Source organism: Grammomys surdaster, unplaced genomic scaffold, assembly GCF_004785775.1.
Source record: "Grammomys surdaster isolate TR1022 unplaced genomic scaffold, NIH_TR_1.0 133, whole genome shotgun sequence".
Classification (NCBI taxonomy): domain Eukaryota; kingdom Metazoa; phylum Chordata; class Mammalia; order Rodentia; family Muridae; genus Grammomys; species Grammomys surdaster.
Genome location: NW_021604591.1, coordinates 14,358,106 through 14,371,934, shown reverse-complemented (window position 1 = coordinate 14,371,934; position 13,829 = coordinate 14,358,106). Strand labels below are relative to the sequence as shown.

At 39.2% G+C, this 13,829-nt stretch overlaps 1 protein-coding gene across 3 annotated transcripts in view; it reads right to left on the bottom strand.

Moving 5' to 3' along the window:
* Positions 1-13,497, bottom strand: part of Kdm3a (lysine demethylase 3A) — a 44,324-nt gene extending 30,827 nt beyond the window's left edge. Inside the window, exons 1-8 of one of the 3 annotated variants that reach the window (XM_028762317.1) lie at positions 13,423-13,497; positions 12,648-12,863; positions 5,794-5,949; positions 4,641-4,751; positions 1,798-1,900; positions 893-1,017; positions 579-651; positions 389-477 (exon numbers count right to left, since the gene is read on the bottom strand). In XM_028762317.1, the coding sequence (XP_028618150.1) occupies positions 389-477; positions 579-651; positions 893-1,017; positions 1,798-1,900; positions 4,641-4,751; positions 5,794-5,949; positions 12,648-12,833 (843 nt within the window). In that variant the 5' untranslated portion in view covers positions 12,834-12,863; positions 13,423-13,497. Of the gene's footprint in view, positions 1-388; positions 478-578; positions 652-892; positions 1,018-1,797; positions 1,901-4,640; positions 4,752-5,793; positions 5,950-12,647; positions 12,864-13,089; positions 13,272-13,422 lie in introns of those variants that run through there. The other 2 variants (XM_028762316.1, XM_028762318.1) reach the window with 2 other exon arrangements.
* Between the last annotated feature and the right edge of the window lie 332 nt (positions 13,498-13,829).

Sequence of the window (13,829 nt, the reverse complement as noted above, 5' to 3'; positions counted from 1 at the left end):
ATTATCATGAGCTAAGGGTCCCATTTCAACAATCTTCTCACAATCCTAAAGCTCTTCCCTTCCTCTCATGCCAGGCAAATTTCCAATTTAACTCTACAACTCAATTACCTTCAGAACCAACTCTAATAGTAAAATTGTCACATACTGAAAATTTTAACCAAATAACTAAAAAAGAAATGAACCTTTTAGGCACACCAAAATAGTGAACCAGAAATTTATATTATCTCCATCTGCTTGAGTATAGAAATTATGGCCAAGATCTGGAACTTGTAACAGCAGCAGACAAGACAGCACAGAAGAACGAAACAAACTGCTCCATCACTACTAAAGACTAGCCATGCAATATTAAAGTTAAACAATGTTTCACACGGAAACAAAAATCAGTTACCTCAGAGCAAGATTTTGCTTGTTTAGAAACTGAACTTCCATTATTCTCAGAAGACTTGCGTTTTACAGCTCCAATTCTTGTAGAATTACCTACAATATAGAATAGTGAATAAATAGGCTTTCTTCTTTTGCTTAATGTGAGGAGAAAGAAAGAAGGAAAAAGAGAGGTTTATTTAATCAACGTGTCTTACCACATGTTACAAAGTTATCATGTACAACTTCAACATGAATCAGTGCTGGGTCCACAATTTTCAGTGCTGGAATCTTAAAAATTAAAACAAAGATACTGGAAGAAATGTAAATGTTGAGAACAATACTTGAAAACTAACACAACTAACACGGCAATAGGATACCAGACAAATAACTTCATTTTACCACAACTGTAATGCCTTTTATTTCTAACTCCAACGTTTTATTTATAAAAGAAAGGGTTTAACATCAAGAACACAGACTCTCTGCACAATATTCTACACTGTACAATGACGTCAATTATCACTAATTTTACCTCCTCACAGTTGACTTGAAGAGTTTTAGATGATGGGTTTCCCTGTACAACAGTTGCTGAAAACCACTGAGTAGATGGATCCAAGCTATAAATCTTTACTTCTGAGCCAACAAGGTTCTTGTCACCTTATAAAAAAGAGAAAAGAAAAGAATTCCATTCTCTCTCCTAGGAGTAGCAATGTATTTACATTACCATATTCTACGGGACCAAGAAATACCAAATAATTCATCAAAAGTAGTTTTGTATCCTTTGTAGTTTTAGAATAATCTAATGCAGGAATCTGCAAGAGAACTGCTAAAAGGGTTAAAAGCTAAGGTTAAAAAAATAAAGAAGAAACTAAAGCAAAGCTTATGGCTATGAAGCTGACTGAGAAACCAGTAATAGTAAATAGAAAAAAAAAATAGATTACCACATAATGTCTTTTTTAAAAAAAAATAAAATAAAATGGTTTTTTGAGACAAGAGTTTCTCTGTGTAGCCAGGCTGACCTCGAACTCAGAGATCCTCCTGCCTCTGCCTCCCAAGTGCTGGGATCAAAGGCATAAGACACCACCCACCACCCAGCTCCCAAATAATGTTTTATCAACTTCATATGACAGAAATTGCAAATACAGCAAGTCTCTGTCAAAATATAGCCAGGTTTTGTTAAGTGCCATCTCTGAACTCTCAAAATTCCAGGAGCTTTAGTATAAAATTAATCTGTTGGTCACATAGCACCATATAGAAAGCAACAAACAACAAAATTCAAAAGAAATTTCCAATCTCCAACATCAAAAAAAAGTTTCCTTCAAAAAACAATTATGTTTCTTTCAATGAAGAGTTAGTGAAAAAAGTCTAAATTCTAGCTTCTTATGGGCCTATCACTGGCTAAACTCATGAACTGTCAAAAGTAGATCATTAAAATACCTTGTAAAAGATGGCTTTCATCCAAATGTTTTACAATCAAAGCTTGAAATTCTTTACTGACTGTCTGATTATCAGTAAGAGAAAGCCGAAGACTGTTTACATCCTGCAAAATCAAAGACCAAAAGAGTTGTTTAAGAAAGTTAAGGGTTGAATGTTTCAAATTGGTTCAATCAGATTTGACTGTACCAAACAAATTACAGCAACTCCAGTGTACTGAATAGGTCAAAAAGTCACAACCAGTAAACAATTACAAGTATTTAGCAGACTAAAGTTAAATCATCCAAGTTAGGAACACAAGATGAATTATGAGAGGCAGGCGAGAGAGGTGGCTTAGGGGTTAAAAGCACTTGCTGCTCTTCTACAGCACCAAAGTCTGCTTCCCAGAGCCCGTGTCAGGTGCCTGTCAGCTCCAGCTCCGGGGAATCCAATGCCTTCTTCTGGTCTCCAAGGGCACTCACACAACAACTGGCACACACTCAGACACACAAAATAAAAATAATTCGTTTTCAAAAATATATACCAAGAGTCGACATGACATAATTTTGGTTATGAGAATGATATACAAATCAAACTGATCAATCCAAATTTAAAATACTCTATATCCCAAGCCCTATGGATGGGGGAACCCAGAAAATACACGAGACAGGTGCATGCTGTCAGTTCATCAAAATTATTTTTAAAATTATTTCACACAAACTCATGTAATCTAACTAGTATTCTAAATGCACTTTTCTTGTTATAAAACGTGGAGGGACAAACAGAAAATCTGAATGAACAGCCTAAGAGTCCAGAGTAAGCCTCTTCTGAGACACTCTGTTCTTGGCAGTAGCTCCATTCTTGGCACTATTCCAGTTCCCTGGTTTTGTGTGCATACCCAGTTATGATAAATTTATACAGAAACTGTCAATAGGAATAACCTGCCAAACCCAACTCCTAACAGGACAAAGGAAAAAACAAAAACAAAAAACCTTGCTAAACACAGAGCCCTCGAAGTAGCAGGCCTTCAGGCTTCTTCCTATGACTTGGTAGCCAAGAATGGCTCACTCACTTCTCCCACTGTAAACAACTAGTCTCAGAATAAGGGGGGCTATGCTAGAAAAAAACTACATTTGGCCATGTAACATCGGATCTAATCTAGAGGCTCCATATATGCTCAAAGTCAATCCCTAACGGACATTCAGACGTAGGTGGCTCTTACTTAATGCATTTATTACTGTTACACTTACGGTGAGTCTCTAATTCCTACTCCAAAACAACAAAGACAGCTGCACAGGGCTCTCCAATGAGGCAGACTAACTCTACTTCACCCAGGAGTTTTTAGGGCCCAACAAATATGCCAGTTGGTTCAGAAACCCTTTTCTTACTCACAGATTATCATATTCAATGCCAAGAGTTTCAATTTCAACTTCTGCACTATGCCAAAGGATTTTTCAGGTACAACCTACATTACTTTAGAGCAAGCAGGTAAATCATATATCCTCCACCACAGAACTCTACTGAAGTGTCTAGCTAGAAGACAATGTCCTAAAGAAATGAACTTTGACCATTCTTCAGCAAAAAGTAAGATACACATTATATCCCCTCCAATAAACTATGTTGACAGTAGTTATATTCACACTGATAATCCACAGTGCATATTTCCTACGAACAAATAAAAATTTCAACCTAGATTTTTTCAGTCTTAAATAAACAAAACTAAGAATTCTCACACTGAAAAGCTAGGACACATGAAGATGTAAATTCTGAAAGCAATGTCCAGAAATAAAAACTATTTTTATTACTCAGAAAGTAAAACATCTGTATCACTGTCAGCAATCCCTCCCTTTTAACACATTCTTACCAATCACCACCTATGAGCAAGATCCAAGAGCTTTATCATTGTAAAAAAGATCTGAGCTTTGCAAACTGATTGGACATGCACTGTGACTACTGTTGATGGTGACAACTGACTACCAAATTGCTAAGAACGCTGAACTAGGGAACATGGAACAATCGCTCTAAGGAGAAATACAAGGGTTTTATGAACCTCTAGTCACATTTTCATCAACTGATCCATAGGCAACAATTTTATTTTATATGTATATCTGTTCATAGTTAGTTATCTTACTTGGTATACTGTTAATCCATTAACCTTGAACTTCATGGCTAAACCAAACTTAGTATCTAATGTACAGTTCTTTCTTCAATACTTTCCTGCACCAGACAGCATTGTAACATTTAAGGGCACTTAAAATAATGAAATTACCAAAAAGAAAAAGAAAAAGAAAAAAAGGGGGGGGAGAAAAAGAAAGAAGGAAAGAAAGAAAAAAAGAAGCAAAGGATAAAATGGAGTGGGAAAGAAAGAGCATCACTAAGATGCACAATGAAATTCTTTACATTATCAAAGCTGAAATAAAAATGCAGATGACTATCTCTGTGTGACTTCAGGTGAGATTGGCATTAGGAAGCTGAAAACTGTTGCTCTGTGCAGGACTCCACACAGGGCCATGAATGGTAACAGCAATTGGGGCTTATAGCTACATTTGAGCAACTAGGCAAAGCTAACTCAGATTCATGAATGAGGACTGCATATAGCACACATACATATATATATATAAAAATAAACAGTCATTTTGAAAAATCATCTTCATACCACCTACCTTTGTCCACACCACACATCATCAATGTGATACCGTTATCCTTTTAATTCTGAAAAGAGCACAAACCCACAGGCTATCTAAGAGATACTATTCTACAACTCTGTTAAATTTCTTCCCTAAGAGGCCTATGCACTTGGGCAATGAATAAGAGACTTGACGTCTCACATTAAAAGACATATGTTAAATACCATTCCAATAGTTTACCTGTATAGGTTTCAAAAGGTCTTTGGAAACAAATACACTTTGTTGATCTCCCAGGAACCGAACAGAAGTTATGGATCCCAGGCCAGCTTTGTCTAGCAGAGATTTGTACATCTAAAAACAAAAACAAACAAAAACAAAACAAAAAAAACTGTTATGTCATTTTAACTACTATCGACATCATTCTGGAAACAGGAACTGACAACTTTCCACAAACAAAGAAGTAATAAAGCCATTAAGTTTTTATTTACTGCAAGGATTTCCTAACATTTATGCTGCCACCATATTACAACATTTATTTAAACCCAGTAATTTAAACCAGATGTAGATTTAGAAGTTATGAACACACAGGTCTACAAATCCATGATTTCCCAAAAACTTAAGTGGGAAAGAAGTATATACATGTTTTTCTGAGAGACAAGGTATGCTTTTAGAAAATTCTTAGCTGGAAAAAAATACAAAGGGTGAAACACAACCACAGTCCTATATTGTTCAAACACCCAGAGTAACTTTTCACTTAGAGACAAAATGTGAACTTTTGCTAGCATCCTGCACAATCTGGCAGTTTTCCATCTGCTTCCCAGCTTCTCCAACTACTCTATACCTAACTCTTCCTCCTTCGAGTTCCAGCGTGTATCCCATGTCATCTAGTCTGTCTTCTCTAGATCCATAGATCACTTTTGCTCCATAATTACAATGTAGGTAAAGCGAAATCCTATATGGGTTTACAGTCTTTAAAGCTTTAACATACTCTGAGCTTCCTCTTCCCACTACCCACTCCATGTACTCATTCTTTATTAATGCCCACGGAGTCCAGTCAGTGCTGCCTGTCAGATTGCACACTTTTTAAAAAGTTGCAGCAAACCCCAATCTTACTCAAATGCTGACCATCTAGCCAAACCAAAGATCTGTGTGATCTATCTTGCTACTTTCTACCTCCATCCTGATTCGTAATAAGGTCCTAAAAAGTCATGGGACCTGCCTAGAGAAACAGCTCCAACCAGGGTAGGCAGAAGGTCCTGAGTGCTCCCCAACTCTTTCACATTGCTACAGATATGACACTACTGTTTCAAAGGGATATTATATTCTCTTTGTTTCACCTCAAGTAGATTAAATATTCTCTATTTGTCAGTTCAATGAAACAAGTTTTACTCACTATTGCAGGCCACTGAATAACTTGCTCAGGAATTTCAGGAGACTTTCGTTCTGCCAGAACCAGGTTATGCTCTACTAAAAATACTCTTCTCAGAAGGCTGTAGACATCTATCCATCTTCTCTTCCTCCAAGATTCCCCATCAAACTCCACACACACCTAAATACAACAAAGGAAACTCAATTATGAATGCTGAAGTTCTATGCTTCCATTACCTTACTTGAATACATGATGTTTCTTTCTACCAGGTATGCTATCTGTTTCAAAGCCTACAATATTAATAACAGATAACCACACAGGGATCAAGCTTTGGCTCTCAGAGAACTTTGGGATGCAAAACTCAAGAGCATTTAGGGTCAGAGTCCTCAAGATGACCTCTGAAAGCCCAGAACTCAAAGAGCCACCAACTGAAGGGTTTTACATATGCTAATTAGAGTATGAGCTTGGGGAGTTAGAAGGAATTTGAAACCCCCCCCAAAATACTTATCACGCTGCGCTGCATTGTAATTCTCGGTCAACATTAAAGTGGCTTTAAGATGACTCTTCCACCACCACAATCCACCTTTAGAGTTCCCTAGTATCAGAAGAACTTAGCACAAAGCCTTACATATACAGCCCTTCTTCAATATCCCTTTCAACTAACCGTGAAAACTCACCTCAGAAAAGCCCAAAACTTCTTTAGTTACTCACAGAGAAATACGTAACTCTAAAGATTTTGTTGTTGTCCTCTGTGTGTTTTCAACAGTGTTGACCAGGAACCTCAGGCAAGTGTTCTGTCACTGAGCTACATTCACAGCCCATACAGTTTCAGATATGAATGCTAAACTATCGTTGAAAGTTTTCCAAGTATTGCAATGCCTTATGCTTCTAGCAAACAAACTATGTCTGAGAACCCTAACAACGTAATTACTAATACATTGTTTGTATCAATAGTTTGTATAAAGCTGTTAAGACAAAACAAAAACATGCAAGCAAACTGGAAAAAAAAAAAAACTCCACAAACCCAAAGCAGGTCTGTTAGTAACCCTGAGTCAGGAATTATTCACATAAATCTTGAAGGTTATAAAATGTGCTAAAAACACCGTGCATTTCTCTAAGTCATTAATCTGTATCTTTAATCTCCTTTAACAGATTTCAATAAAATCACTTAATATGTAATTTAGAAGATAAATTATTTTTATTTAAAATTCTTCCTCCTACAAACTCATCTCTCACTTTGAATTTCAACTCATCTTTTATGTATTTGAATATGCTCATGACTCCTCCTCCTCCTCAACAATAAGGTCACTAGCTCATTTGCTTCCACTCATCTGCTAGAAGCTAAAGAATCCTTTCTTTGGAGACGTTTTTCCTTACCAGAGTCAACATCTGCTGTGGTTAATGGAATGAAAACATCTGTATCTTTTCTTCCTAACACTCATGCACAGTTGCTATTTGTGGAAGACTGACATATAAACTCTAATAGGTCAAAGTCTGGGTCTGCTTTTGCTTACCATCATGTATCACTAGCACACAATTTCTAATCATTAACCAAATTATTAAAATGAATAAATCAACAACATCTCTCTGAATTGGTCCCCTACCTTGTTGCCCTACATACATCTACATAGATGGCAATGAATTTCCACCTCAATACTGCTAACTCTAATACTTAACCTTGGCTAGTCTACACAATATCTTTTTAAAAACTCACTAAGACTGGGCTAAAGAGATGGCTCAGTAGTTAAGAGTACTTGCTGTTCTTACTGAGGACTAGGGTTTGGTTCCCAGCACTCAAACAGTGGCACACAACATTTAACACCAACTTTATGTTCCTAGTTCCTAGCCAGAGAATTTACACACATCTGTCCACATCAGCCTTAGGTCTAACCCAGATTTCAGTAACAGTTTTCTTTTTTTCCTTCTGTGTATCAGAAATATGGAATAAAAGAGATAACCATAAACCAAAGCACGGATCAGAGATCTGGGGATTGACTCCCCACTTTGATAAACCTTTATTAGAATGATTTTATATGAACAAAATCAATGTGAAAACATAAGGAAACCAACTAACCTCAACCTCAGGTCAAGAACCCTTATTCTGTATGATGTATAATGACAGAGGCCAGGGGAGTCTAATGGACAGCATAAGGACCTATTTCATATTCCCAACACCCACAAAAAGACATGAGAGAACATGTGTCTATCATTCCAGTGGAGGGGAAGAGACAGGAAGATCTGGAGGTTTGGTGGCCAGTCTTTAGTCAGCAGGTTCCAGGGTCAGTGAGACCCTATCTCAAAGCGTAAGGGGGAGAGTGATAAGCAAGGCACTCATCAACCTCTGGTCTCTACACAGGCATACAACCTATACATTTGCTCAAAAGAAAAAGACATACACTGGCTAAAAAACACCTCTAAATCCTAAATTTAATTCTCCGAATCTTATTTTACTAGCTTAAAAATGATAATAGTAACATATATATCTCACTAAATTTAGACTTAAAAAAACATGGCAAAAGTGGTTTCCCAAACCTTGATATCACAATTATTTCCCATTCAGATTACCCATTCAGAAAACCTAATTAAAAAATTACCCAAGAACTCTCTCACATTTGAAGTACTTAGAAGGAAAAAAAAAAACCTTAGATACTGAAAACTGTCCAATTTTTTTAAATTGCAAAATGACATCATCATCTACAAACTTCAACTCCCAAAACAACACAATCATGATTTTAAAGAGAACAACAACAAAAAAAAACCTCTACTATTATGTAATTTTTTTTGTTGGTTTGCATTATAAATATCCTGGGTACATGCCAAAGGCTAGGAAACTCTACATGTTTTTCAAGTATTAGGTTATGTTTGGCTAAAATTCATATTAGCTTTAGCTTACAAAAAGATGACTTGTACAAAATACGTACTGTAATCTAAAACTTATGAGCTTTCCTCAACAACTTTTAGTTTCTTATCAACACCATGTATATCTTTTAGAAGCTAGTGGCTGCTTGTATAGCGTGCCTGAGGTCCTGAGTTAAGTCATGCATGCTGATGGAAAGCAAGGGGTTAGAGCTCAAGGTCTCCTTCAGATACAAATTTAAGTACATGAAACCTGTCTCAAGTTATCAAATATAAGGCACTCCTTTTAAGATGTTCTGCCAATATTTCTATCAGATGATATGCAAAGATAATTAAAGTAACTCACACAAGTTTATGAGCTGGTTTCCACTGTGTTCTTTTTATGGGCATACAAAACAAATGTTATTTATGCTTAACAAACTATGATTCACTACCTGTATTTTCCACATTTCCATTTAATAGAGTTTAAGTGGTACCTATTAGTCTATTAAATATCTTGATCAGATTTTGGATAGTTCTCAATATTTCAAGCTAATTTTTCTCCCAACAGTAAAGTCTGTATATTACATGGAGTAATGTTACATCTAATCAAGCTATTCTTCAAACCTGCCAATTTTGGTTTAAACTCATCTTGCCTGGGTATTTAATCATAAAACCATTGAAAATGTCAATGAAAATGTTTCTAAATTCAGAATAGGAACACCAAGAATGGTATGGTTAGTGTAGAAGTTTTGGTTATATGTTGACTCTCTGCCAGCTCTACAATGCCGAGAGCACTAGAAGTTTCACCACTCCATAAATTAAAAAAAAGAATTCAGTGAGTGTGCATGTATGACGTGTGCAATGGCTACTCAAAAATCCTACAAGCTAACATCCAATTATAAGAGGTAAACTGTTTATTGCACTATGCTATGGGTTTCTAATTTCACACAGCTTCACTGGCAGTGGCATACACAGTTTTCCAGTTCTAGCAGTACAACAGGACAGAGAGGATCCAACTGCTGACAGTAGTAAGAAATTGCATATACTTATTTGCTAAAGATAGCTAAAGGAAGGAGCAGAAAACTCAAGAAAGCAGACTTAAAGAAGCTAAAGACCTATATAGCAAGGTAGGGGTAGAGGACATTCCCAACATGCAAATGTATCCTTACCCTCAAGAAGAAACAGTAGGGTTAGATAAAGCAAGTCCTTTAAACTAGGAAATGGCCACTGCCTCATCAGTAAGTTATTCCTATGTTTCCCCACAGTAAAGGAAAAGGTCTCCTAAGACCATCATTTATTCATCCAAGTATCTGAACACATACTAACTGCCAAAGTTCCAGGTGTTCGACACAAAGAAACATGCAAAAACCTCACTCTAACTGAATAAAGTCACTGCCTGAGGTCTAGAGAGAAGAGTGAACGAGTTAACTTCCTTAAATCTGAATTTCTACATTAAAAAAAAAAAATAAAACAAAAAGAAAACCAAAAACACCTTACCCAATAGGATACTTAGAAGGGTTCAAAAGACACTTGCCACAGAATAACTATTTAACAATGACCTACTTTAACAATGTCCTCACCTTAACTTTTTCAGAATCTACTACTCTATATATTGCTTTTCTAACCTTTAAAATCCTTTTGTTACAAAGTGTTTTTCTAGATGAAACAATGTTAAGCAGCCTTCACCTTGTTTTCCTTCATCTAATTACAAGTCTAGAAAAGCTATATTTGCACTAACAGTAAATGGACAGCTGCATAAAACCTGAAATTCTCTTGTATTTAGCCCAGTAACCCTATCACACAAAAGACACCCCCAAACCCTAAGCCCAGATGTGAACATGGGTTTAATTACTTGGTTCTTGCTTTAATCTCACTGAATAAAACTTGTTGTAGAGTTTTAAGATACATTTTTGTTAAGTACAATATGAAACTTAATTATTCTTGCTACTCAACTAGGGAATGTAGTGATAAACACTTGGAAAAAAGGAAGCAGATTTGCACCTTACAGAAAGACTGAGTTGTATAAAAGTTTCTCAATAAGGCAAAGCCCATAACAAAAATTTTCTTGAACTGAAATCCTAGAAGACACACTGCTAAAAATGGATTCAAAACCTTCTGTCATTATTTAGTAACTAATTACGACAGCCTGGACCAAAGATTTGTCTGCAAGTGAAACTCCTTCTCAAAGGCTTGGGGGGCAGGAGGGATGGAGAGGAAAGCAATGTAAGTTAAAGATCTTTAACAGTACATGTGAAATCCAACAGGCCCTTAATCATAAGAGAAGGAAATCTAGTCTCCTGTAAACTTCCCAAGAACTAAGGACTATAAAGTTTAAATATTGCTCCCATTTAGATCAGATAAAAAAATTATACAGAATTTCATTTAACTTGACAGACAAAACAAAATCAATCAAACAACAACAACAACAAAAACCCCATAACCATGATTGAAATCTGGTACACAAAGCCTATATTAGGTAGAAGGGTTATTAACCAAAGCAAATAGGTTGGTCATCTGCATATATCTTCTCTAAAACTTGATTTGGTAGAATAAGTGGAATGGAGAAAATATGTTTCAGAGTATAAGCAGTAGCAGCACTGTGGGACAACTCTGACCAGGCAGTATGATGGCTAAGCGGGACATCCCTGCAGGAAAATTTCCTGGACTAGAGTACAGGCTATGTTAATTTCATAGGGTATTAAACTCAATCTTCCCTAGGCACAAGTCTTCACCAGTAACATGGGCTCAACAACAAACAGTACTTAGTAGCCCAAAGCACTGCTGTAAGGATCAAATAAGATTGTAGTTGTTAGTGATCACCATGATGCTTGCAATGTGGTTAAGTGCCCACTGGTCACTTTCCTTTGCAACATGAACACAAAGCAGGCACATGGTAGAAACTCTGAAAACACATAACCAAGTAACCTTTTCCAATGAGCCTCTTGAGACTCACGATGGTGTAGGCATGCACTGTCAAGCCTGAGTTCAAATGAAGTGCTACACAAATCAACATTTAAGGGAAGCTAAAACTTGCTTCCTTTAAGTAGTTTTCAAGAAAAGGGCAAAAACAGAGATTCCAAGGCATGTCGATTACTCAGGGTAGAAATATCTTCTGTCTTGACAAGCTTCCTTTAAGTTATTATCACTATGGAGCCTTTGTTAGAAATCTTTTTTCAGATGTTTTTGCACAAGGAGTCTTTGTGGGCACAATGGCTTCCTCACTGGTTATTTCCCTACTATTTTTTCACACCCATATTTGCATCACAGAGTAGAATTCATTTCTTTCAAAAGATCTAACTGAAAAGGTTCCAGAAGGTGTTTGCTGGTCATTTCACTCCTTCCTCCCAAACACCCTCTATGGGACAGCTCCACCCACGGCTTCCATACATGGCTGTATCCACAGCAACCCAGCCTCCTAACAACCAGGGACCCACTCCTATCTCACTAGCCATACATACATCGGCAAGTACCCACCACCAGAACAAGCCAAACAGAACTAAATAGATAAAACACAACTAAGCTCCTTCCCTTCCATTCACACTTCATTTCCAAGTTGTAAAGTTTAAAAAGTTGAATGAAGAAATAGAGGAACGCCCCATTGTCTTTTTCAAAAGCACTTGCAAGCTAGCTTAGCCTTCAATGATGATACTAAATGCCATTCACTTCTTTAACCTATTACTAATAAACAATACTTCTCCCGTTGGGGGCATATCAGACTGTCCCAGTGGGACCCAGCGCCTGCATTAATGAAACATGTATGAACAACCCTAAACCCATTATTAATCTCAGGCCGCTGGAGCTCTAGGTCAAACACACCTTGACACTACACACCATTTCAAAGACTTTCACGGTCTAGAGTTCTGCACCTTCTGATCACCTGCCAACTTTCTAGAGGCCCATTTCAGAAAAGGGAGGGAGGGGCGCTTGACTGTCCCGTTACCAAGGTAACTGAAAACCGTCTGCCCAACCCCCAGAAGATGGTTTTGTTTGTTTGTTTGTTTAGGGATTTTGTATTTTGTTTTAGTCTTTTTGATTTTTACCTTCAAATCTTTCTTGGTAACGTCAGTGTGGGAAACAGCTCGAATGGTTCCCGACAGCCAGGGCCACTCTGCAACGCGCTCCAAGTCCCAGTTGTCGTGGCCGCCGTCGCTGCCTTCGGCTGCGGACAGACTGAGGAATCGCTTCCCCACCAATACTGGCCAACTTTCTCCGAGCGTGAGCACCATGGTTTCCACGCCAGCAGGAAGGGCTCCTCCCTGCAGAAGGCACAAAAACAAAATGCGATGGGGGGCGGCCGAGGTCGGAGGCGGCCCGAAGAGATGAAGCGCCGACGGAGACCGGTGGAGTGACACCCCCGCAGGTGGACTCCGCACCCCAAGGTGCCACCCGCGCCTCTCCAACTCCCCCAGCATTCCCCCCCGCAAACACCCGCCCGAGTGCCGCGTGACCCTCTCGCCCCAACAACTTTCGCTTTTTCCAAACCTTTCAAAGCTGGACAGAGAGAGGGGAGGACTGAGCCGCAGCGCCAGTGCTTTTGCCTAAGTGTTTGTCCCCTCGCCCTGCTAAAGAAAAGGCTCCTTCAGTGCCTAGGGCCCGTCTCAGCGGCCGGTCCCCGCCCCGAGCGGCCTCGGAGCCGCCGTGGACTAGCTCGCGACTCGACACTTGCCGCGCCCCCGCCCCCCGCTTCCGGGCCGCCGACTCGGGCGCACCCCCGCCCGTCCTGAGCGGTGAATCGAGAAGACGCGGCGACCGCCCGCGCGGGTCCTTCACCCTTCTCCCTCTGTCTCCCGCAACCGAGGCCCGCGGAACGCTTACCCCGCCTCCCGCCTCCCTGAGTCACCCGCGACGGCGGCAAGAGAGCCCAGCCGCCCAGCCGACTCTAGCTCTGACTTGGTTCAAGAGCTCTCTCTCACAAGACACGCACAGCCTCCCGGGCCCGCCCCCTCGGAGCCGCTGCCACCGATGATTGGCTGAGTCGCGGGGGATAGGCGGGGAAGCCGAGGAAACTTTTTGTTACTATTGGTTAGACTGAAGAGGGCGGGGTGAGGAAAAAAAAACAATTCCTTGGCTGCCTCCTCCCTTCCCCCCTCCCGGCACCGACTCGAAGCCGACCCCCATTAAAGCGCGCAGAACGCGATCGGCAGATCCCTCCGCCGCAGCTCCATTCTTCCATTTGTTGCCTCGCGCTACGCAAAAAAGTCCCGCCGAATCGGTTATCGACT